The 22320-nt window shown below is 39.8% G+C and overlaps 5 protein-coding genes and 2 pseudogenes across 14 annotated transcripts; 5 read left to right on the top strand and 2 right to left on the bottom strand.

The window, feature by feature from the left end:
- The first annotated feature begins 18 nt into the window (after positions 1-18).
- Positions 19-761, top strand: LOC104762962 (heavy metal-associated isoprenylated plant protein 27-like; annotated as a pseudogene). The gene is made up of 2 exons (XR_015588590.1): positions 19-142; positions 257-761. The product of XR_015588590.1 is annotated as a heavy metal-associated isoprenylated plant protein 27-like (transcript).
- On the top strand, positions 178-19623 carry LOC104762957 (thiosulfate sulfurtransferase 18). The gene is made up of 6 exons (XM_010486376.3): positions 178-237; positions 18607-18778; positions 18863-18942; positions 19038-19108; positions 19220-19273; positions 19383-19623. The coding sequence occupies exons 2-6, from the start codon at positions 18675-18677 to the stop codon at positions 19473-19475; spliced, it is 402 nt and encodes a 133-aa protein (XP_010484678.1). The 5' UTR covers positions 178-237; positions 18607-18674; the 3' UTR covers positions 19476-19623.
- LOC104762961 (3-dehydroquinate synthase, chloroplastic) lies at positions 1146-3680 on the bottom strand. The gene is made up of 8 exons (XM_010486381.2): positions 3157-3680; positions 2766-2916; positions 2504-2671; positions 2174-2400; positions 1955-2078; positions 1811-1873; positions 1580-1723; positions 1146-1506 (listed from the first exon to the last, which is right to left on the bottom strand). Exons 1-8 carry the CDS (start codon positions 3465-3467, stop codon positions 1375-1377), a joined length of 1320 nt encoding a protein of 439 aa, XP_010484683.2. The 5' UTR covers positions 3468-3680; the 3' UTR covers positions 1146-1374.
- Positions 3663-7029, top strand: LOC104762960 (cell cycle checkpoint protein RAD17). 4 transcript variants are annotated; one of them, XM_087498557.1, is made up of 11 exons: positions 3663-4218; positions 4342-4399; positions 4496-4581; positions 4675-4722; positions 4812-4977; positions 5082-5392; positions 5483-5849; positions 5928-6053; positions 6220-6418; positions 6501-6561; positions 6649-7029. In XM_087498557.1, the coding sequence occupies exons 1-11, from the start codon at positions 4015-4017 to the stop codon at positions 6841-6843; spliced, it is 1821 nt and encodes a 606-aa protein (XP_087354683.1). In that variant the 5' UTR covers positions 3663-4014; the 3' UTR covers positions 6844-7029. The 4 variants fall into 4 exon arrangements, 2 of the variants coding, with proteins under 2 accessions (XP_087354683.1, XP_019095694.2); XR_015588585.1 differs by having other exon boundaries at positions 3774-4218; positions 4815-4977; positions 5935-6053; XR_015588584.1 differs by having other exon boundaries at positions 3774-4218; positions 5935-6053.
- On the bottom strand, positions 7580-13554 carry LOC104763692 (putative alpha-mannosidase At5g66150; annotated as a pseudogene). Its single transcript, XR_015588582.1, has 24 exons — positions 13292-13554; positions 13053-13136; positions 12835-12923; positions 12357-12735; positions 12202-12273; positions 11974-12087; positions 11797-11897; positions 11633-11726; positions 11360-11527; positions 11160-11249; positions 10921-10986; positions 10775-10831; positions 10466-10688; positions 10220-10356; positions 9966-10097; positions 9564-9635; positions 9377-9424; positions 9172-9297; positions 8976-9041; positions 8769-8881; positions 8584-8671; positions 8220-8475; positions 7994-8062; positions 7580-7909 (listed from the first exon to the last, which is right to left on the bottom strand). The product of XR_015588582.1 is annotated as a putative alpha-mannosidase At5g66150 (transcript).
- Positions 13966-16258, top strand: LOC104762959 (receptor homology region, transmembrane domain- and RING domain-containing protein 1). 3 transcript variants are annotated; one of them, XM_010486377.3, is made up of 5 exons: positions 13966-14353; positions 14484-14738; positions 14852-15250; positions 15499-15596; positions 15728-16258. In XM_010486377.3, exons 1-5 carry the CDS (start codon positions 14107-14109, stop codon positions 15803-15805), a joined length of 1077 nt encoding a protein of 358 aa, XP_010484679.3. In that variant the 5' UTR covers positions 13966-14106; the 3' UTR covers positions 15806-16258. The 3 variants fall into 3 exon arrangements, with proteins under 3 accessions (XP_010484679.3, XP_087354688.1, XP_087354689.1); XM_087498562.1 differs by having other exon boundaries at positions 14031-14353; positions 14484-14734; positions 14857-15250; XM_087498563.1 differs by having other exon boundaries at positions 14031-14353; positions 14857-15250.
- LOC104762955 (uncharacterized) lies at positions 19589-22146 on the top strand. Of its 3 annotated transcripts, XM_010486374.3 has the most exons (10): positions 19773-19967; positions 20050-20197; positions 20287-20377; positions 20482-20667; positions 20765-21000; positions 21080-21214; positions 21299-21366; positions 21491-21552; positions 21707-21909; positions 22115-22146. In XM_010486374.3, the coding sequence occupies exons 1-9, from the start codon at positions 19849-19851 to the stop codon at positions 21862-21864; spliced, it is 1203 nt and encodes a 400-aa protein (XP_010484676.1). In that variant the 5' UTR covers positions 19773-19848; the 3' UTR covers positions 21865-21909; positions 22115-22146. The 3 variants fall into 3 exon arrangements, with proteins under 3 accessions (XP_010484675.1, XP_010484676.1, XP_087354685.1); XM_010486373.3 differs by having other exon boundaries at positions 19589-19967; positions 21707-22119; XM_087498559.1 differs by having other exon boundaries at positions 20061-20197; positions 21707-22119.
- The last annotated feature ends 174 nt before the right edge of the window (positions 22147-22320 follow it).

Raw genomic sequence — 22320 nt, 5'->3', positions numbered from 1 at the left:
GATGCTTGATCAGACAATTTCGAAGTTACGAGCCAAAGAAATAAACAGAAAAAGACAAGAAAAAAGGCTATCGTAATCGGCGTTGATGGGCTGCAAAGACCTCTGTTACCGGAAACATCACAAAAAGCTCAAGCAGTTCCAGGCACTCTTCTCTTTCTCTGATATATTTGATACTCCTTTTTTTTTTTGTATTGTTGTATTACGATATGTAAATAAGTAACAACAAGAGTGTGTTCCGTATGATGAAAAAAAAAAGAGGGTGGAGATAAAAGTGAAGATGGACTGCGAAGGGTGAGGAAGTCGGTGGAAGGCATGAAAGGAGTCAGCAAAGTCACCGTCGATCCTAAACAGAGCAAACTCACGGTCGAGGGATTCGTCCAACCCAGCAAGGTGGTGCATCGTGTGATGCATCGTACGGGGAAGAAGGCGGAGCTGTGGCCTTACGTGCCTTACGAGGTGGTGCCACACCCTTACGCACCTGGTGCCTACGACAAGAAGGCCCCTCCTGGCTACGTTCGTAATGCCCTCGCCGACCCTCTGGTGGCTCCTCTTGCTCGTGCCAGCTCCTTCGAGGTCAAATACACTTCTGCTTTCAGCGATGAAGATCCCAACGCTTGCACCATCATGTGATCAAGTCTTATCATTTTTTTTTATATATATAGTTAACTACACATATGTGTGTGTATAAACTTCAAGTAACACTGGAAGACAGTTTGTCAGTTTGAATGTTATGTGTCATCTAAATTCCACTGAAATTAAAAGGGAGAAACAGAAGAAGAAAGAAGAGAGGAGATGGAGTAGTAATAGGAGAAAGAAGAGAGAAAGGTGAGAAGCCATAAACAGACTGATTAGGCATGCCATCACCCAAACAGGGTATAGCAGAAGCAGTGTGTAACAGACGATGAGAAGGCAGTTGCAGACCACACTCAGCCCTCTCTCGATAGCTTCTCCAACCAGCATCTTGTTCTACGTATTCCTACTCTGTATATTGTTCATGCTTCCATTTAAATACTGAACAATAAAATTAATGTCTGCAACAAACTTGACGAGAGAACATGCAAAAGAAGTTGTTTCCTCTCTAAACGGAACAATGCATCACGCATTTCTGCACTTCCTCTGCTTCTTCATTTTCCCCTCTGTTTTTGCTTATCGGAGTGTGTTTACATCACACAAACATGCTTTGTCTAAACGCTCAAAGAACTATTTACAGAGGCAAGAACTATTGAAACACTTAAGCTTACAGGGTGGTAACTTTTTTAAAAAGCTCATTATTGTCACATTCCACAAAGCTAGTTACAAGGTTGTTGGTATACATGATTACATATGCGTGTATGTGAACAAAATAACACCAAAATCATCACAAATAAGAAATGTTCAGGATTTGGAGAATGCACGGAGCGTGGCATCCAACGCCTCCCGGTCATAATCTCCCGTGAAAACGCAGTTTCCCAGCGGGCCTTTGAGAAGAATGAGCCTCAGCAGTCCGTCTGCCACTTTCTTGTCCACCTGCATTACCAAAAGTTATGTCAATGAATCTTCTTTAGCTGAAAATATGCCAACTTTTTAACAACAAACTCACCGCCATTATGGACTTGAACATGCTGACGGTCATGCTCTCTGGCGGTGTTGTAGGCAATTTCGCCCGTTCTAGGATCTTGTTCACTCTATTAACGATTGATTCATCGATCCAACCAAGACGATATGACATGTCCACTGCCATTACCTGAGTATATATAAAAGTGTGTAACAAATCTCAAATTTGGGAAGAAGAGGGTGGTTAGCAGGATGTATGGCAGAGAGAAGGAAATACCGTGCCAGCTGCAACAGCTTCTCCATGGAGCCACTCTCCATAACCAAAGCCAGTTTCAATGGCCTGCAAAAAAGAAAATAGGTGATGAGTGGATCTTGGCCCGAAAAGAAGAATTGTCAAAAGTGGCCATCATAAACTACTAACATGGCCAAATGTATGACCCAAATTCAGGGTTGCTCGCAAGCCGCTTTCTTTCTCATCTTGTGAGACAACGTCTGCCTTGTTTTCACATGATCGTTTTATAGCAAAAGCTAATGCCGCTGGATCCCTACAATGAAATTTTGTTTCACACAACTTTTACAGGGAAAGACTCATGATATCAATGTTTTCGTTTTGGGCATCACTCGTAATGTGAATAATTACCTTGCCAGCAACGCCTCAATGTTATTCTCCTGCCATTCAAAGAACTCGGCATCCCTGATAAGCCCGTACTTGATAACTTCAGCTAGGCCTGACGCCATCTCCCTATCTGGCAATGTGTTCAACGTGTCAGTGTCTACTAGCACACACTGTGGTTGGTAGAATGCACCGATCAAATTCTTTCCAAGACGATGGTTTATGCCAGTTTTGCCACCTACAGAAGAATCAACCTGCACGGCAATGAAATGAATTGCAACGACAAATAAACACAAAAATTTCTGGATGTTAATTAATTTAGACAAGAAATTTCTATTGAGAAGTGAAAACATGAACCTGTGCCATAACAGTGGTAGGAATTTGGATGAAATTAACACCACGCAGGTAAGAGGCAGCAGCATATCCACACATATCGCCTATGACACCACCTCCAAGGGCAACAAAGGTACAACGTCTATCAAGGCGAGACTCAATGGCCTTGTCAAAGACTTTCATGAGGGTATCCTAGAAAGAACAAACAGTCTCAAAAACTCAAGATTACAATTTATTAACAATCATGAAACCGGGAAATATATAAATGGAAGATAAAAGAAAATACCATGTTCTTGTATTTCTCGCCATCAGGCAAAATAACACTGTCGACAGTCACATTGGGATTTCCTCTAGTTAAAGCATCAATAGTCTTGTCCAGGTATAGAGGAGCAACACGCTCATTGGTGACCACAAGCACTCTCTTCCCGTGGACATGCCTATACATATATTACACAACAAGTTCCCTAAGAAATAAACTCCAAAAAAACTAACGAGAGAGTATGTGGTCTCAAATTCACAAACTAAACCATAGGCCCTAAGGTAGGTGGTCAATAGGTATCTCCAGCGAGTTACTAAATCAACACTACTAACACCTAAAGAGATGTCAAGACATTTAAGTTGACAGGCAGCATCATCAAGCTTAAATAAAATGGTCTAATGGAACAAAAAGATGAGACCTTTGAAGAAGTTGTGACTGATCGAGTAAGCCGGCGCCGATATAGATGGGATAGCTTCGGTTACCCAAATCAACGTCGACGGTTGTGGGGGAAGAAGCGAGGGAGCGTGGATCGTTCATAAGCTGGCTAGCAGCGGCGCGCACAGGAGACCGGGAAAGAGACGTGGAAGAGAAAGAGAGTTCCCCAGGGATAGACTTTGCAGGGAATGAGATGGTTGGTGGAGCAATGAAGCGACGGCTTTGAAGGGAGTTGAGATTCTTGGAGGCGGCGACGTTGGAAGATATGGAAAGAGAAATAGTGTTGGCAGCCATGGGAATCGATTAAGGTAAAAAAAAAAAAAAGCCGGGTTAGGAGGGGAGAAATTGGGTTGGGTGGTGGAGAAGAAGACTATGCTGAATTATACCATTACGATTGATTTGATTTGATTTGGTGGTTTGGTTTGGTGAAGCCGCCGTGGGGCAGGGGTAGGTGAGAGAGAGAGTCTCTCTCCTCTCTCTCAGGCCACATTGCTACGTGTTTTAATCAGATCACATCATAAAACGTTCGTTATTTGACGGTCCCCATATGGACACGTCACCCCAGATTAATAAGTAGTACTACTCCAAAAGAGTCTTCTCATGTACGCCTCGAGTAAACGGTGTCGTTTGTTCGACCCGCGAAAAAACTAGAGCCAAATTCGACAAGGTGACGACTAAGACACCTAGGCCTTGAGGAGGATCCGGTTAACCGGATATTTCCTGCTCATCTGGGAATCGGAATTGTTTAACCGAGTCGTCAAGTTCCGTTCGTCTTCCCGTAAACTGTAAACCCTAGGCGATTGGGATTTCTCTTTCTGAAAGGTTCCGGCGACGGGAAAAAATGAAATCAAAGCAAATGGTTAACCTATCGATGGAAGACGAAGACGACGATGCCTCTGCGTATAACTTAAGGTCATCGCGGTCTAATGCCAAGTCGAAATCAAGGTCCTCTGGAGGTTCCAGAACGACGAATCCTAGAGCGACCAAGAGAGCTCGACTCTCGGGTTCTAGGGCGGCCACTACAGAGTCGAGTCATGTTGATAAGGTCTGCATTTGTTTTGCCTAGTCTCTCTTTATTGTTTGTTTTTTTTAGTCATGTTGATTAGCTCTGATTCGATTTTCACTGGTTTTTGTTTGTTTGTTGAATGTCACGCTCTCGCTCACGCAGATTAAATTGTCTTTCCAAGATTTCGATGAAGCTTTAAGCGTCTTCAAGGATTCTTCTGGTATGCCCCAGTTCTCCACAACTTTTAGCTTTAATTGGTTTTTTTGGAGCTCTTCTAGTATCTGTCATTTCATTGCTCTGTGGTCTCTTGTTTTAGGTTATGAAAGGACCAACAATGCGGATTTGTGGGTTGACAACTACAGCCCTCGCACCTTGGAAGAGCTTGCTGTTCACAAGAAGAAGGTATCTTCCTTCCATCTGTGCTTTCCTTTTACCACTGCTTTATCCTTGCTTCACCTAACGCCTTTCCTTTTCTTCTTTTATGTAATCTTTTAGGTTGAAGAAGTTAAACTGTGGTTTGAGAAGAGTTTGGATTTCTCAAAGGTAATGTTTGGTTTTTATCTTTGAAATTGATTTCTGTGCTCGTGGTGCTTGATGGCGCTATTCACCCTTTTGGTTTTCTGTATCATCAGCAGGATGGTTTTGGGAATCATAATGTTCTACTACTCACAGGGCAAGCTGGAGTCGGAAAATCTGCTACTATCCATTTGATTTCGTCTATCCTTGGAGTCACTCTGTATGAGTGGAACGCTCCTATTCCTACAATCTGGCAGGAACATGTACACAACTCAAGTTCAGGTACTTTAAGGAATATTTACTCAGTTTTGCCAATGCTATTTCAAGACAGATAATGGATGCCCTGCATTAATCCACTTATTATCTATCTGCTGGAATTCTCCCAGGACTTAAGTACACGTCGAAGCTGGATGAGTTTGAAAACTTTGTTGAGAGTACTAGGAAATACGGAGTGATGGCTTCATCAAGTACTGAGGGAATGAAGAAGCGCGTTGTTCTTTTGATTGATGACCTTCCTCTAGCCAATGGGAGGCATGCATTTGAAAGGCTACAAAACTGCTTAACTCTCTTAGTCAGATCAACGCAGATTCCAACAGTGGTATTAATCACTGACTACGATAAAGGCGACTCTTCTGACCAGACTGCGCGAAGCATGGAGGACCTTCAGTCATCTCTTGAGCGAGCAGGGGCTTTAAAGGTTGCTTTACCAAACTATTTGCAATGCATATCTCGTTATACATACGATTTTTTTTCAACTCTAGTTGATTGTCAAGGTATATATTCGCAGGTCGCTTTCAATCCCATTACGAAGAACTCAATTAAAAAGGCACTTCATAGAATATGTAGGGAAGAGCATTGTAAGGTAACGACCATGGAGATTGATCAGATGGCGAGTGCCAGTGGAGGCGACATCAGACATGCTATTACATCTTTGCAACTCTTCTCTGTTAAGCCAGACCTAAATCATACTAAGATAAAATCACCTCAGCCTGGCATGGATGACGACACTTGTCATGGAAACGAGCAGACAATGTATAGTGTTTTGGATAGTGGAATATCTTCCTGTTTTGGTAGAGATGAGACGCTTTCGTTGTTTCACGCTCTGGGCAAGTTTCTCCACAACAAAAGAGAGACTGATAATATCATTGTATCAGGTAATTTGTTTCTAAGAAATTTGGAGAATACAATTTAGAGCTCAGGATCGTTATCTTCTAAGCTAATGTTCTTCTCAGATTGCAGCGACTCTCATGTGCATGACCAGTTTGCAAGGTTGCCACTGAAAATGGATGCGCCGGAAAAGATTCTCAGCCAAGCTCATGGACAAGCAGGGCGGGTTGTGGATTTTCTGCATGAAAATGGTATGAACTACTAGCTCGTCTTGACTACCTAGTATTTATTTACTTAGCATATGCAGTATCTTCTTCCTTGATAGAGTGACACAGGAGAGCATATTTAAACTTACATGTGTCTGTGTGCTTTTCTAGCAGAAAGATTTTCTAATATGGACTCATAACTTTGTTGTAGTGCTAGATTTTGTGGGTGACAGTGCCATAGAAGATGCATGGTGTGTTTCTTCGTATTTGGCGGATGCTGATCTCCTTCTCGCAGATATAAGAGGAAAGATGAGTGGACATAACAAAACAGAGGACGTGCTTCAGTCAGCTGGTGCCTCGGTTGCTATTCGTGGTGTGTTGTATGGAAACAAGCAGCCATGGTCATCCAGGTTTCTGTTACATTCGGATTCCAGCTGTAGTTTGTATGTTTGAAATTAGTATTCTCGATTGATATGTATCGTGGACACACAGATGGCACGTGATTCGGAAGCCAAAACTCTGGCAAGTGGAGCAATCCTCAATACAAACTAAGGTCGGAGTTTCCTTTTTTACAGGAATATATACTAATTATGCATGTCCAAACTTTCTCTATATACTTACAATTGTTGTGTGAGTGCAGAAGAATCTGAGAGAACAGAGGAACATAGGCTATGAGGGCTCAAGAGTGGCTGATATATCAGTGATGGCCACAGATTACAGCCCGGTACTGAAATGGTTAAGCTACAGGACGTCTCCAGATGCGTTTGCAGGAATGGGCGAGGAGACGGATGAGGAGAGTGAAATTTCTGAAGATGATGAAATACAAGACTGGTGACGTTTAACATCTTCCGGTTCTTATATGTTAGGTTAAATGAAACTGGTATGGTAGTTTACGTCAAATGAAAGAAGGCTAATTGTTCTGCTTACTTCTAAATAGGAATTTGACAGTCACTTCTATTATCTAAGAATGGTAATTATATCCTTGGTTTGATGAAGATAATATAAATGCAGATTTTAATCAGAGTTAAGTCCTGGTTTAGAGGGATCATCATACAAGGTTAAGAAGGGACAAACCAACCAACAAACGAAAACAATTACTCAACAGGGTCCTCTAGTGGGCTTTGACACTCGATCCTAGCTTTGTTAATCAAGACACGGGAATCAGCCTTGAGGGCCGGCGCAAGCCAAGGCAATGTGATTATCAAGGCTCATAATTTTTCTGGCAGGGAAAGAGCTAGCCATTAATCGTATAGAAAGGAAGCTTATACGCATCAGAGGAATGAACTTACACATGATTTCATAACTAGGAACAAGATTCGTATGAAGCCAAATTTTATTTAGATCTTCTTAAGTTAAAGAAGAGACCAGAGAGCGAGAGAGAGACCACCACCACCAGACTAGGCAATCTCACTCGTGTTCATCATTCCCTTTAAATGGGCCCTTAAATGCCTAGAACTTCAAATTACAGGCCCATTAATTAACCCAGTAGATTAGATAGAATGGGTCTATTTAAAAAAATTACATCAAGTTTCCTCCCGCGCGCGTTTTATATGATTTACCAAACAAAACCATTGATGAATGAACTAAGATTTTCTTTCATTTGCTTTGCTTTGATTTGATGCAACCAAAAAAAACATTTTATGAATGAAACAGTGCAATCATCCCGCAAACATCTTTCTCCTTCTACGTTGTTGTTGTTTCTGAGAAAATTGAAGCACAAATGTACGAATCTCCATGGGACCAAGCTCTACTTGTAAACTCGACTTGTCAACGGCTCCCCCTCTTTCCGGGTGGGCTAATGATGACTGTTCCTCCTCCCCTTCCACTTTCCACTTCATCTTCTCCTTCATCTTTGCCTTCTCTTGGTTTCCCGACAAACTCATTTCTTTCACTTCTTTTATCTGCCAATTTCAAATCAATCATTCATTCACATCCACGTCCCCGGCCCAGTACTTTACGTAAGATCGAGCAAGTGTTTTTCTTACCATTTTCCCCGAAAACAACTTCTTAAGCTCAACTTTAGCCATTTTCGAGTTATCACTGTCTTCTCCAGCCTTGTAAAAAAAACAACGTGCAGTACTCATTTTCAATCATCATTATTAACTGTCAATATATATATATATATATATAGCTCAATTCAAGAACATATATCATCAACAACTAATCTAATAAGTGAAGTAGTCGTCGTCTGACCAATTGACTCGCATGTACCTCGTAGAGATGAGCCAGGTGGAGAAGGACTTTCCCCATGATCTAACTCCTCAAGAGTGATGATAGCAATGTTTTGAGGCAAGGTGTACAGAGGATCCATTGCATAACCTTTCACAGTGTTGGAGGCTTTCCATTTCTCCTTGTTATCCTGTGCGAATGTCATTACAAGAGGGGAGTATATTTCCTGCCCAGTCTCTCGTCTCCACCGCGCTCCTTCTCCTACCTTGTTTATGCTTACATAGTATTTCCCACGAACCTGTGCTTTTACACAAGTTTGCATGGTCAATTTTTTTTTGTGGTGGATCGGACCAAAAAAAAAAAAATTAAAACACACACATTTTCATAATTGATTATTTGATCATACCGTTAATCCTGCGCAGGTATTATTATTCACGCACACTGTTTCCGCAAGGCTCTCCTCTACTCCTCTCGAGTCATCCATGCACATACTCCTGTTTCCATGTGTTCACTCAACCACACATTAATAATGATGTTTCTTTCTTTCTTTCTTTTTTTTTACAATACAGAACTAGTGATGAAATTTGGAACCTGTGAAGCATCAACTCTATTTCACCGTCCTTAATACTAGCACCCCCAGTAGCCCGGTCAACCAACACCGACAACTCTGCTTTCTCGTCTTTTGTGTACATTCCAAGAGTAAGCTGAACAATAATCACACTAAATATGCGTTAACACTGCCAAGCCATCCTACAATCGATTCTGCTTATTCCTGCAGCATATTAATAGTGCTTTTACCGGATAGTAGTTTGCTGCTATTGGCTCATTCACTTCGAGAAGCCAGTCTGTTCGTTTATCCCTGACCTGCATTAATAGAGTGCACTTTCTATTCTCAGTTACAATGTCAGTATGCAACATATTTTTATTGCAACCCGGAAACACAGTTTCATTGGTGTTTGAAACAATGATAATTAATATAGAAAATTCAGGGTACCCGTTTCAGAAAGTCTCTTCCGTTAGAGTCAGTATAAAACGCCTTATCTGTAGTCATACTTGTTACCATTCGCGTGATAATCTCTTTCCCTATTAGTTCACTGTTACTAACAGGAATTGGACCAATCTGCTAAAGAGAATGAGCTTCATGGATCTTTTTTTATCCCGAAAAGAACCTGAATTAGAGTTTTGGAGAAAACACTTACAGTGAACTCAAACTCGGCGTGCTCTTTATCTTTGTACAGTCTTATCACCTAGATAACACAAGTATGCATCAACATGTACAGGATTCTAAGAAAAGATATCTCCCATCAATTGCTGTTGCAGCTAGCTAGCCATTAATAGTACAATTTGTATATGGAATTACAACTACTACAAACTATGACTAATTACCTGTGCCACCCAAGGACTAAACTGCTGGTGCACCTCATCTACTAAAGGCCCTCGCACAATCTGCAACTTTAGCTGCACATTACCATATGGGAGAGTAAACCAGTATAATCAATGAAAGCATCAGTCACAGTCTATATCTTCCAAACAGGTATTTACTATGGATTATATATATATATATATATATATATATATATATATATTACTTCTATCATATAGATTTTGTGGGTCTATTTGAGAATGAGGACTACAAAGACTATTATTGTCTTCTTCCTACATATAAAACGATGGTGTGTAGAAAACCTAGAGATTTTCTGATCTAATATCCTGATGATAGAACTCAGCATCCCCATGCTCTTGGTTGGAGTATCAAGTTACAAAATGTATTGTAAAGGAGTGACTCACTTTCGACGAAGAAACAGCAAAAGCCAAGGAACCGTTAGGCCGAAAAATATATGCACCGGAAACCTGCGGATCTTTTTCGTTGCCCACATTCGAAGCATACCAGAAATAGTTCTGATTCATCATTATGTCAGCCTGACAGAAATATATATATATATATATATATATATATATATATATATATATATATGTTAAAAAGCAATTGTGTTTGAAAAAAATCAGTGGGAAGGAGTGAATAAAACGAAACAATTCATTACTCCTGTTCTGGAGTTGTACATCCGCTCTAGAAGACCAGAGTCTGAAGAAATTATCATCTTTAGATTTCCTGGACCAATTTCAGTCCTTTTGTTCACCGGACTAAGCATCACTGAAGAGTCTGTGTGATTGCTGCTTCCTATATATCATGCATCATCGTAAGAAAAGAAAATCATGAGGGAAAGGCACATGTCTATCTTTTTCTATCGAAATCGTACAGCTAGCCTAGCATATATATATCTCCAAACCTTGTGCGGATGCTTTTTTAGATATGAAGAACGTGTTCCAACCAAGTGGCGGCACTGTTGCTTTAAACACGAGCCAATACTTTGGAATCTGCGTTGAAGATATTCCAAGATAAGCATTTGTGTAGAATTTTCTGAGGTTGCTCGTGACATTATCCATGGGGATGTATTGAGCATCAAGGGTGTTTCCAGATGAATCTTCCACGCTTAGACCTGCATCATTGACCTGGTGCATATATAACGTCGCTCTTAATTAGTAAAACATAGAAATAAAATGATCCAAATGAAACGGAGGCATGAAATATGACCGACCGGTATCCTGATGATTTCTGTACGATTCCATCCAAGGGAGTTATAGGCCACCAGAATCTGAAGATCAAACTGTGAGATTAGTTCCACAAAACCTAAACCTAAGCATATGTATCTTAAAAGATTGTTGAGACATGTGATGGAATTACCAAGCTCTTTTGCCCTGGAATGGTTTCTTCTGTCGTTGGGCAATAGCTGATATTCATCAAAGAGCACTGCTCTCATTTGATTCCAACAAAAATGGTGATTACTAGATAATCTTTTTACTCTAATATTCCAAGTAGGAAACTCATAATATCCACATCAGTCATCACCATGGAACTTGATTGTTCACTCACTTTTCTATGAAAAAGGTTGAAAACTAAACCGAGTTTGTAGGATGTATAACCTGGCTGAATGCTATAGCAGGTTTTGTGCAGCCACCTTTTGAATCCTTTTTCAGTAAGCATGCAAGTGCGGAATTCACCACAGCTTCTGCCTATAAAATGTATGATGAAGTCAATTACAGCTAAACAAATACAGAGCAAATTAAAAAGAAAGAGCAGTGTTTTCACATAGAATTTTATTAATTCCCCATAGTGATCTTACCTCAGAAGCACCAAGGGCTAGGCGTTTCATGTAATCATTAGTTACATGCTGCTTGGCAGTTCCAGTGACAGCATCATGGTGCTGCGCAATCCCTAAAGCATGCCCAAGACTGCAAGTGTTTGGACCTCCTGATTTCTTGCCCACCAGAAATTCAAGTTGCCTTGCAGCCTATTTGGGAGAGAAAAGAAAAAAGCCAAAATGCAAGGCCGCCATGTTCATGTTAGAATTTTAACTAGGAAAAGCGAAACGGGACTCCAGATTGCAGTTTGATACCAAGTAGTATCCGCTAAGAACCCGAACATATCGTTTAAGAGCAGGACGGCTGGAGAAGTAGCCAGTCCAGTAAGCATATGCCCGATCCGCGTATCTGCACGAGTAGAGAAAGTAAGATGTTGAAGGAATGTAAATTTAAAATTTATTTCAGTAAAGTCACTCACGGGAAAAAGTCATCAGTCTTGAGAGGCCAAGTAACATCGGCATCATTCTTGGCATCAACATAGAGAGATGGTGTGGAGTATAAGGCGTTGACACGGCCATCCTGTGGAATTGTTGAATGGGGTTGATGAGAAACCGAGACAGGAAAAAGATTGATTGAGCAAGAGACATGGAAAAACCTTGTTAACATAATGGATAAGTCTGTCCATCTGTCTGAACCAAGACTCGGCAAACTGGTACTGAAAATCATCACCCATCGTCCACATCACATGGTTCCCTCGACTCACATTGGCCTATTAATTATGATGATCACGCTGACTTCAGAATAATCCAAGCTTACAGTACACTAGCATGCACAACCATCAAATAGAAATAAAGAAATAAATTCTCAGAGACTAATTAATTACATAAACCAGAGAAGCATTGACGAAACTATCAACCGCCTCCTTGATGTTATAGCCATCGGAACCAGGGTCGTCCTGCAAAATAATTACCAAGTGAATCGATGGGATTACCTAAAAGAAAAGAAAAAGAAAGGAGATCTAGAGGGGAAGAAGGGAACCTGGATGGGGACGTAATCATCGCTGACTTCATAGTGAAAGCCAGAGGGAGGACCATAATGAACAAGAAAGACATTGGTGAAGATCTGAGAAGAAGAAGCTAAAGTTTTGGATCCTCTCCAGATGACTTCCAGTGATTTCTCGGCCTTGCGCTTTTCTCTGTCTTGGTAATCGATTCTCGCGAAATGCAGAGAGTCCAACCCTAACTCTGCTCCGAGTAGGTAAGCTTGGACAGAGGAATGACCAAAGGGGTCGATTTGCCAAGCAGCACGAGGAGTTGTATTGAAATGTTGCTTTATAAAGCGATGCCCCCTTGTGGTTTGGTCAATCATATCTATGTAATGGCACGTTGCTTCATCATTCATACTCCATCCTCCATTTCTGCCACACCACATTCAAAATTGATTATGTGAATGAATTGTGTATCATGCACTAGCCCCCAAAAATGATGATCATGAAACAACAATAACAACAACTTACACAAACTCAAGTTGCCCGGATTTCACAAGTCTCTTCACTTGCTCTTGTATCTTGGGGCTTTGTTCTTCCCACCAACGCGTAAAGAAGGCCTTTTTCCATGACATAGTTAATCACATTGAGAGAGGAATAAACATATGGTTTATATGGTCAAATCCTCATATATTATAATTAAAGCAATATACATTGTAATTAATGTAAAGCAATTTTTTTTTGTTTACCATTTCCCCAAAGACAAACTTTCTATTGGGATCGCGAAGTAAAGAATCCAAGACAGAGTCCAGCACGTTCCTCACGCAAGCGTTCTGATCAAAATCAAGAGTCATTGTCTGAGGAAGTGAGGATATCTCATACTATATAAATAGTACGTACGTACGTACGAATGCTCTTTGTATCCATAATTACAAATATATATATCTATATATATGATTAATATATTCTCTCTATACTTAAAATAAACCTGGAGACTGTTGTTGGATCCTAGATAGTACTGATCAACGGTTTTCAACCATCCGACGTCGTCATGCGAATGCGGAACAAGATGAACATTTAGTTTCCCCGGAACCACTCTAGCTTCGGTGCCGTACTTCACGTATCGTTCGCCGTTGACGCTATCGACGGACAGACGCAGAACAGAAACAATAATAACACAAACTGCTGCTTTCAGTAAAGACAGAATGGGATTCGCCATTTTTCCGATGGCAAAGTGGTCGTCGTCGAGCTTCAGATGTCTTTTTTTTTTTTTTTTTTGACATTTATTATTATAACAAATGGAGAGAAATACAAGGGTCAAAACGAAAGACCAATCCCAACCGTTTGATTTTGTTAAGATCCGACGGTCATCGTAAGTGTTTCTTTATTGTTAAGTGTGACTAGGATTATTAGATAGATTGGTTATTTCACCACAGTCCACAGACAGATATACTTGTATTTTTGTTCAATAATTTTATTTTCCTATAAATGTATTTAAATCTTACTTTTTCCTTTTTCCTCTTTGTAATTAAATTCAGTAGTCAACTATCAAAAAATTAAAATTTAAGTTGCAATGTCACTAAAATTTTTTTTTGTTAACAATTATAAAAAAAAAAAAAAATTCCTGATATAATAAGACACAAATAAATCGATTTATTAGAAGAGATCAATAAAGAAAAATAGTGAATTTTAATATAAAAAAAAAAGCCTCTGGATGTATATTCTTTGTCCGTAATATGATAATGATAAAATAAAATAAAAGACTCTGAGTGGAGTAGAAGGTTTCTGAGAGAGGGAAACCAAATGCAATTCGCCGACGACCGCCTGAAACAGAAGGGGAGGAGGAGACATCATCATCAATTCATCGATCGATCGTTGAGCATCCTTGAAGAGAAGATGAGACTCATCGTCGTCGTCGTATCAAGAAGAAGCTTTGTACTACTAGTAGTGGGTGGTGCTCCATTTCTCTGTTCTCTGCTACGGTTATCGCTCGCCACGGTTGTCCTCAATTCCATCTCTGCCTCTTTTCCGGATCTCCCTGCTAAATTTGGTCAATCCCCCCCCTCTTCCCTTTTTTTCCCTAAAATCCCAATTCGAATCTGCTGGTTCTTCTGGGGTTCTAAAACTATAGACTAGTTGTTTGTTTTTGATTCTTGATTTTTTTGATGTTCTTTATATAGACGGCTCCGTGACCAAAAACGGAATATGTGGAGCTCTATACGTGGCAGATCCTCTCGACGGCTGCTCACCGCTGCTCCACGCCGCCACATCCAACAACAACTTGACTCAACAACAGAGGACGAGGACTAGGACTAACTTCGCTTTGATCATACGAGGCGAATGTTCTTTTGAAGATAAGCTCCTCAACGCACAGAAGTCAGGTTTTCGTGCTGTCATTGTCTATGACAACTTTGACAACCAAGATCTCGTCGTTAGTATGCCTCTCCTCTCTCATCTCTCCTCCTGAGCTTGCTAGGCTTTTAGTTTTCTTTTCTTTTTTTTTTTTTTTTTTCTTTTGGATTCATTCTAATACATCTCTTTTGCTCAGTGAAGGTTAACCCTCAGAACATTACAGTTGTTGCAGTCTTCGTTTCAAATGTCGCCGGTGAGATTCTGAGCAAGTATGCCAGAGGCCGAGATGGTGAATGCTGCCTTTATCCCCCTACCAAAGGGAGCGCTTGGACTGTGCTCGCCATCTCTTTCTTCTCTCTCCTTCTCATCCTCACTTTCCTCTTGCTTGCCTTCTTTGCTCCCAGACACTGGACCCTATGGCGTCGAGGCACCCACAACCGGACCATCAGGGTTGATGCTAACCTTGTCCACTCACTCCCCTCCTTCACCTTCACTACTGATTCTTCTTCTCGCCACAATCCCGGGGATACTTGTCCAATATGTCTCGAGGATTATATCTCTGGAGAATCCCTCAGACTTCTCCCCTGCCAACACGGTAACCAACCTCTCTCCTATGCTTAATCTAGGAAGACTTTGATAGGTTTCTCTTAGATCCTAAGTTCCCAAAATATATGTCTTTCTAGGATTAACAAAGGGTACAATATATTCCTTTTGTGTCAATCTCAGTTAGATAGACAGATGTATACTTGAGAAGAATATTATCAAAAATTTGGTCTTTTCTAGTTTCTGTAATGAGTGGGGTAATTCATATCATCAGTTTGTTGACTTGAAGCTCTTATGCAGCTTTTCACTTGAGTTGCATCGACTCTTGGTTGACAAAATGGGGTACATCTTGCCCAGTATGCAAGCATGACATAAGCTCCGAGACTTTCTCTTCTGAGGTGATCCCGCTAGACTCAAATCTTTGCTTCCATATGTTTATTGTCAAGTTCGATACTCTTTGACTAGTTAAGTCGTTATGTTATCGTTTTTCTCTTGGATTCAATACACTGTTTGTGTGGTTTTGTTGCAGGTACATAAACGAGAGTGTCCTAGAACGGATACAAGTACGAGTAGATTTGCATTTGCTCAATCCAGTCAAAGCCATTAAGCTTTATTATCAGCTTGTAGCAGCTGAACACACATATCGGTGCTCGGTTTTGTCATATGTGGATCGGTTCCAGGTTTGCATCGATCTGAGGGTCCAAATGATAGTGAATGGGTAAAATCATGGTGGGATAAGTATAGGTTAAGCCACTGACTGGATTAGCCATACTGGTCGATGCTGTGCACTGCTGGTTTTCCCAGATCAAAAAGATCTGAGTTGCTTTGCTTGTTCTTTGCATTTGTACATTGGTTGTACATATACATACATACGCTAAGAGTCATTCTCGTTTCTTTTCTTTCTTTTCCATATAATTGATCATTGTGTGTTTGTTATTTCGTGATCTTTTATCTCTGTGAATTTGATATCTGTTAATTAGATAAACAGTGTGTGTGTGTGTGTGAATGTGATTGTACATAAATGCAAACAAATTGATAGGAAAAAAAGTTGATCTTCTCAGATTCTCTCTCCCGGTTAAGGCTAATCTTTAATGTTATGTTATATTATATCTTGTTGATTGTAAATGGGATTTGCTTGTCTAAAGTTTGTAAGTATAATTTTAATATATTGTGAATCCCAAGTCTCCCTTACATGGGGGGAATGGAATCCATTGAACGTGGCTTTGATTTTGTCTTGTCCGTAATAATATAAGGGAAGTGGAAAGAGAAGAACACGTCATTCTCATCTCTCTACCTAACGTCTCATCCAATACGATGACTCGTTCATGGGGTCGTTGGTTGCGCAATTCCATCACCATTAACTTTGTTTCCATCCACAAAATGCTTTCTCGTTTTTCTCTTTTACTAATTTCAGCCAACATTTCTTTCACTTGCGCAAGGAAACAAATTTCTACTGGTTCCTTAAATCAGATAGTATACTAGGGGTAGGCGTTCGGTTTTTCGGTTTGGTTTCGGTTCGGTTTTTTCGGTTTACGGTTTTTTTGGTTTTATAAAAATAGAACCATAAGGAAACCATATGCAATTCGGTTTGGTTACGGTTCGGTTGTTTCGGTTTAGGTTTTTTCGGTTTTACCAAAAATGTAACCATATAAAAACCATATATATCACGGTTTGGTTCGGTTTTGGTTTGGTTCTGGTTTTTAACGGTTATGCCATGTTTTAAAAAATTAGATAGTTGATACATAACTAAAGAATAAGCATAAAAATACAACTTAAACATAATTCAAAAAATATAATCAAAATTTAGTTTTGTAAACCCAAGTTCTGAAATAAAATCCCATACTTCACTGCATTCCTGATTGCTACGACACTCTTATTTATTCTAGTCAACCCATCTCTCACAATCAAATTCAATATATGAGCAGCACACCTTACATGCATAAAGTCTCCTCCGAGTACTATTGATTCATCTCCTGAAAAGTTAACGTTTTCCTTTAAATGCTTAATACCATAATCATTTGCAGAAGCGTTATCAACCGTGACTGTAAATATTTTATGAATACCTCACTCATCCAAACAACTCACTAATTGATTCCCAATTGTCTCTCCTCTATGATTCGAGATAGGCTTAAAACTGATGACCTTTCTATGCAAAAACCAATTCACATCAATGAAATGAGCAGTAATCACCATATAGCTGACACTAGTAGTTGGTGCTGTCCATATATCTGTAGCTAGACAAACTCTCTGCTTATACTCACTGAAAAAGCTCATTAACATAGCTTTTTCTTGGTAGTACAGCTTGACAATATCTCTAGTTATTGATCTTCGAGAAGGAATATTAAACTGAGGTATAGCTGCATTGCAAAAGTTCCTAAACCCAACCTTTTCAACAAAATTAAATGGCAGCTCATCCAACACAATCATTTTCGCTACTGCACTCCTACAAGCAATTGGACAATATTTCACAGCAACTAAACCACCTGATTCATTTTCAGCTAAGTGTTTTTGATTTTCAGCTTCAAGAAAATTCTTGTATGCCTTACAAATATTACGGTGGCTACGCAGTGTACTACTTCAACTAGAAGCTTTCCACTTAAACATAACACTACAAAAGTTACACTTACAACCATCGGGGGACCTTTGTAAAGCAGCTCCAAACATCTGAACGGTAACCACTTTGTTTTTTTACCGCTGGAGAAGGATCATCATTATCGGTTGCTTTTCTTTTTTTAGTGGGATTAGGGTCTTGACTTGAATCTGCCATCTACGATTTTTTTTTATAATTGATGATCAGTTGAAAAGTTTATTAATAACATAAAAAAACATGAGAGAACAAAGAAAAACCTTTGGTAATTTGAGTTGCAGAACTTGCAGAGGAGGAGACGCACATACTACGTAGGGGAACAAAGACGATGGCCACAAGTAATTATGAATATATATATATATATATATATATATATATATATATATATGTTAGGGAATAGAGACCTAGGGTTAGAGTTTTGTAATTCTATAGATTACTAAGAGATCAATAACTATAAGTCCAATAAAGAAAAAAAAATATTGATATTGTTATATAATATAAAGTTATAAGTTGGAGAAACTAATTATATTTAATTTATCCTATTTTTAAAAAAAAACCAAAAAAACCATTCGGTTTTACGGTTTTTAACCAGACCAAACTTAAACCAAATGCTTAACTAAAATAAAAACTAAACGAATTTTTAGACTTAACCATAACCAAACCAAACCTATTATTTCGGTTCGTTTCGGTTCGGTTTTTCGGTTTTCGGTTTTTTTGCCCACCCTTATAGTATACCATAATTTTTGTTTTTATATTGGCCATGCATGACATGTGTATAGTTTTAAATAAAAAGAAAGAATATTATCTGTCATTGTTTGCAGGTTATTTATTGTTCTCTGCTGCTCTTCCTGAAGCTTCATCCTTTGTCTGACAAGAAGGTAGAGAGAAGATGTCTCAATCACTTTCCAGCCCAAAGGCAGAACAAGTTGTTAATGTTGATGTGAGCCAAGCCAAGGCTCTCCTCCAGTCTGGGCATCAATATCTTGATGTTAGGTGAGCTCCTCCTCTATTTTTTATCATCAGACTGAGCACTATGACGCATGTAGCATTGGAGTTGTTAATTCCTTGGACGTGCAGGACTCAGGAAGAATTTAAGAGAGGGCATTGTCAGGCAACTAAGATCGTCAACATTCCCTACATGGTCAACACACCTCAAGGTAATCAAAATGAGCCACCTTTTGAGTCTTGAGATATCAACCAGCAGCATATACTGTATATACATAACAAATTTGAAACCCTTTGTGATCTCTAGGTAGAGGGAAGAATCAAGATTTCTTGGAACAAGTCTCTTCTCTTCTCAACCCAGCTGATGATATACTTGTGGTAATTAACTTCTTTACTTCCTCATCACCCACAAGAAATTAAATGAAATGAACATCAGAGTTTTAGAAAACCTTTTTGTATCTCTTAAATCTGGTAAAATGATATACACAGGGTTGTCAGAGTGGAGCCAGATCCTTCAATGCCACAACTGAACTTCTTGCTGCAGTAAGTCATGCCCTCCCCTGATTTATTATAAGCACACTCCGAACTTCTTGTGAAAATCATTCATCCCTTCTTCTTTTTTTAAAAAAAAATGGTTTATAATGAAATGAAGGGTTACAAGAAAGTGAGAAACGTGGGAGGTGGCTACATGGCGTGGGTGGATCATAGCTTTCCAATCAACAAGGAAGAGCCATCTGCAAACTAAGAAGATTCTTTATCAAATAATGACAGAGTGTGTATGTGTACTGTGTGTGATGTAATCAATCAATTTCTACTTTAGAATTTCCCAGTTTCTTGTTTGTTATCAAAACTTTGTGCCAAAATCAAATAAATAAAAGCTGTGTTTTATCAAATTTGCCGGATATGATAGAACAAAAAAAACGGCACAAATTCACAAACGAGGAGTGAGTGTTGTTGGGTGGGTCGAAAGAAAAAGGCTTGGGGGGGGGGGCTTTTTGAGTAGATTAGATATATAAAGGCTTGGGCTTCTTTGTCTGTACGCAGCCTAAGCCCTTCTCTTCTGCGACTAATTTTCCCGACCGAACGAACAACATTGTTCCCTCCCTCTCGCTCTCGCCATGGAAGAAGAAACGTCAAAGCTACAACAGTTTCCAGAGAGTTTTCTTAGCTTTCTAGAGGCGAATGGCCTTGATCCTTCAATCTACACTCGCGGAGATTCAATTCCACGCTACGTAAGGTAAGGCTTACTCGAGAGCCCCTTTTTTTCCCCGGAATTTTGGTTTTCTTGAACTGAAAAAACTCAAGAGGTCCGTTGGAAGGTTGAAACCAGGAGGGTTCGAGAATGCTGTCCAAGAGATTGAATCGCAAATTAACTGTAAACTGGACAAGGTGAAGTGGTTGCCTGGTTTCTACTCTATTCCTCCACATGTTCATATAGCCAGATCCAAGGCGTATCAGCAAGGCATGGTGAGATTGCTTTCATCATCATCAAAATTCACCAATTCTTCTCTCGCGTTTTTTGCCTTAATCTCTTCTTCTTTCTTCGGGTTTCCCAGATGTACGGAATCGATGCAGCTTCCGGTGCTGCTGTTTCAGCTCTTGGTATCTCCCCTGGAGACCATGTCTTGGATCTTTGTGCTGCTCCTGGTACACCATTATCTTTGTCGAGATCGTCGCTTCTCACTCACTTGCTTTTTCTTTCGTCAATTTGTCCCTTGTGCAACCTTTTTATAGGGAATATTCACTCTCAGGTGCTAAACTATGTATGATGCTTGACCTACTCGGTGACAAGGGCTCTGCGACTGGTGTCGATGTAGCAAGGCATCGTCTTGCTGCCTGCAGAACATTGCTTCAAAAATACGGGCTTGGTGAAAGGAGCAGACTTTTTCTTGCTGATGGAACCATTTTCTCAGTGCCACCTACCACAAACCTAACGTGTAATGCTTGCTACTACTCTCCAACGTTTTCAAACAAACAATATGTTCCTTTTAGCTTTCCTGATATGCACTAACGAGGTCATTTGCTACTATTCAGGTGATGAGCCATGTGTGGACGATCATGAAGACACATTCAAGCAGTGGACTTCCCGTCGACCTTACAAAGTTAGGAAACAAGAAGCTAAGGCCAGGAAGAGTTCTTCTGTTTTGCCGCAGAATGGACAGCCGGAAATTATCTTCTACGGGCAGAGTTCTGGAGTAATCGGACTAAAAAAGAAGCAACTATATAGATCCCTCGACGAAAATGATTATGCGTATTGCGGCTATGACAAGGTTAGGTTGTGATCTACGGAGGCTGATACAGTACACTTATAAGTATCATAACTAGAGAATTGAAGTGGGATTTTTGCAGGTTCTTGTGGACGCAGAATGTACACATGATGGTTCAATCAAACATATCCAGAAATTTGAGCAATGGGGTTGGACAACGCTGGAACGCCGTGTACTAGATGCCGAAAGAACCGATATAAGTTTAGCATCTCTTCAGGTAATATTCCATAATTATCATGTTTGTGTCTGCCCTTGTGTTTGCCTCTCTGGTGATCATCACCGGGGTCTTTTTTGTTTGCAGCTGAATCTACTGAGAAATGGATTCAGATTGTTGAAAGAAGCCGGCACCCTTGTGTACAGCACATGCAGGTGAAACTTCTAAACACTATAGTCTATAGGAAAACGCACAAAACAATAAGCTCTCTGTGCTCTTGCCTTTTTGTTTTCGTTTTCCTCTAACGTGAATTAGTGATCTAATTCGTGTAACAATTAGTTTGACGCATGCCCAAAACGAAGATGTGGTAGATCAGTTCCTTGCTGAAAATTCCTCTGCAGGTACTTGAAATTAACATGTATTGTGTGGTACTGTTTTCGAAAAAAACTCTGAACTTTGTTGATCGTATGGGTCAGATTTTTTTTGAATCTTGTTTTTCTTGTGCTTTACTTATGGACTAGTGAGAAGACTAACAGAAAGGTTATGATGATGCAGAACTACAAGAGATTGAAATGGCCAAAGATTGGCCATGTAGAAGTGGTCGCACGCCTAAAACACTGCGTTTTGATCCGGCCACCTCAGCAACCAGCGGCCTTTTCGTTGCAAAAATCAGGAAATTGGCACCCGAAGAAGCAGAGAAGAATGTGTTGTGATGCATCTGTTATCGATTCTACAATCTCACTCAGAAGGGTCAAGAGGTTGATGGCTCTACTTTTCTACTTTTAGCTTTATATGTTTGTTTGAAGAATTTGGGTTTTAGGATTTGCCTAATCCCAATCCAAATTCATGTTTTGCAAAGCTGATTTTTTTGTCCATTAGAACTTGGTTTCTGTAGTCCCACCACTTCTCTACTGTTCCATGTTTTTCTATATACCTATCTAATTGTGAGGGCGGTTTTGGCAGATTCACTTTTACGTTTTGGTTATTTCGCCCCCGGTGGATTTGTCGATGCCTTATAAAACTATACATTGACCAAAGAGATGACAATAATTAAGAATAAACCAGGAAAATGTGTAAAAGCTCTGTTTTAAAGGTGATGGTGTAAATCAGCTGCAGAAAAGAAGCGTGGTTTTTGAAACAGAGAAAGTTTTAGCCTTTCAAAGGAAGAA

Source organism: Camelina sativa, chromosome 18 (genome assembly GCF_030686135.1).
Source record: "Camelina sativa cultivar CO46 ecotype springtype chromosome 18, ASM3068613v1".
Taxonomy (NCBI): Eukaryota; Viridiplantae; Streptophyta; class Magnoliopsida; order Brassicales; family Brassicaceae; genus Camelina; species Camelina sativa.
The sequence above is the reverse complement of the archived record's forward strand: the minus strand, read 5'-3'. Positions and strand labels throughout refer to the sequence as shown.

Coding starts and splice junctions, on each gene's coding strand:
- LOC104762961 (XM_010486381.2), bottom strand. CDS start 3,467: ATGGCTGCCAACACTATTTCTCTTTCCATATCTTCCAACGTCGCCGCC. Junction 2,079..2,173: donor ATTGAGGCGTTGCTGGCAAG/GTAATTATTCAC, acceptor ATTTCATTGTAG/GGATCCAGCGGCATTAGCTT. Junction 1,724..1,810: donor AAGCTGTTGCAGCTGGCACG/GTATTTCCTTCT, acceptor ATATATACTCAG/GTAATGGCAGTGGACATGTC.
- LOC104762960 (XM_087498557.1), top strand. CDS start 4,015: ATGAAATCAAAGCAAATGGTTAACCTATCGATGGAAGACGAAGACGAC. Junction 4,723..4,811: donor AGAGTTTGGATTTCTCAAAG/GTAATGTTTGGT, acceptor CTGTATCATCAG/CAGGATGGTTTTGGGAATCA. Junction 6,054..6,219: donor GGATTTTCTGCATGAAAATG/GTATGAACTACT, acceptor ACTTTGTTGTAG/TGCTAGATTTTGTGGGTGAC.
- LOC104762959 (XM_010486377.3), top strand. CDS start 14,107: ATGCAATTCGCCGACGACCGCCTGAAACAGAAGGGGAGGAGGAGACAT. Junction 14,354..14,483: donor GGATCTCCCTGCTAAATTTG/GTCAATCCCCCC, acceptor TTCTTTATATAG/ACGGCTCCGTGACCAAAAAC. Junction 15,597..15,727: donor CCGAGACTTTCTCTTCTGAG/GTGATCCCGCTA, acceptor GTTTTGTTGCAG/GTACATAAACGAGAGTGTCC.
- LOC104762957 (XM_010486376.3), top strand. CDS start 18,675: ATGTCTCAATCACTTTCCAGCCCAAAGGCAGAACAAGTTGTTAATGTT. Junction 18,943..19,037: donor CATGGTCAACACACCTCAAG/GTAATCAAAATG, acceptor TGTGATCTCTAG/GTAGAGGGAAGAATCAAGAT. Junction 19,274..19,382: donor CAACTGAACTTCTTGCTGCA/GTAAGTCATGCC, acceptor AATGAAATGAAG/GGTTACAAGAAAGTGAGAAA.
- LOC104762955 (XM_010486374.3), top strand. CDS start 19,849: ATGGAAGAAGAAACGTCAAAGCTACAACAGTTTCCAGAGAGTTTTCTT. Junction 20,378..20,481: donor GGATCTTTGTGCTGCTCCTG/GTACACCATTAT, acceptor ATTCACTCTCAG/GTGCTAAACTATGTATGATG. Junction 21,367..21,490: donor CTTGTGTACAGCACATGCAG/GTGAAACTTCTA, acceptor TGTAACAATTAG/TTTGACGCATGCCCAAAACG.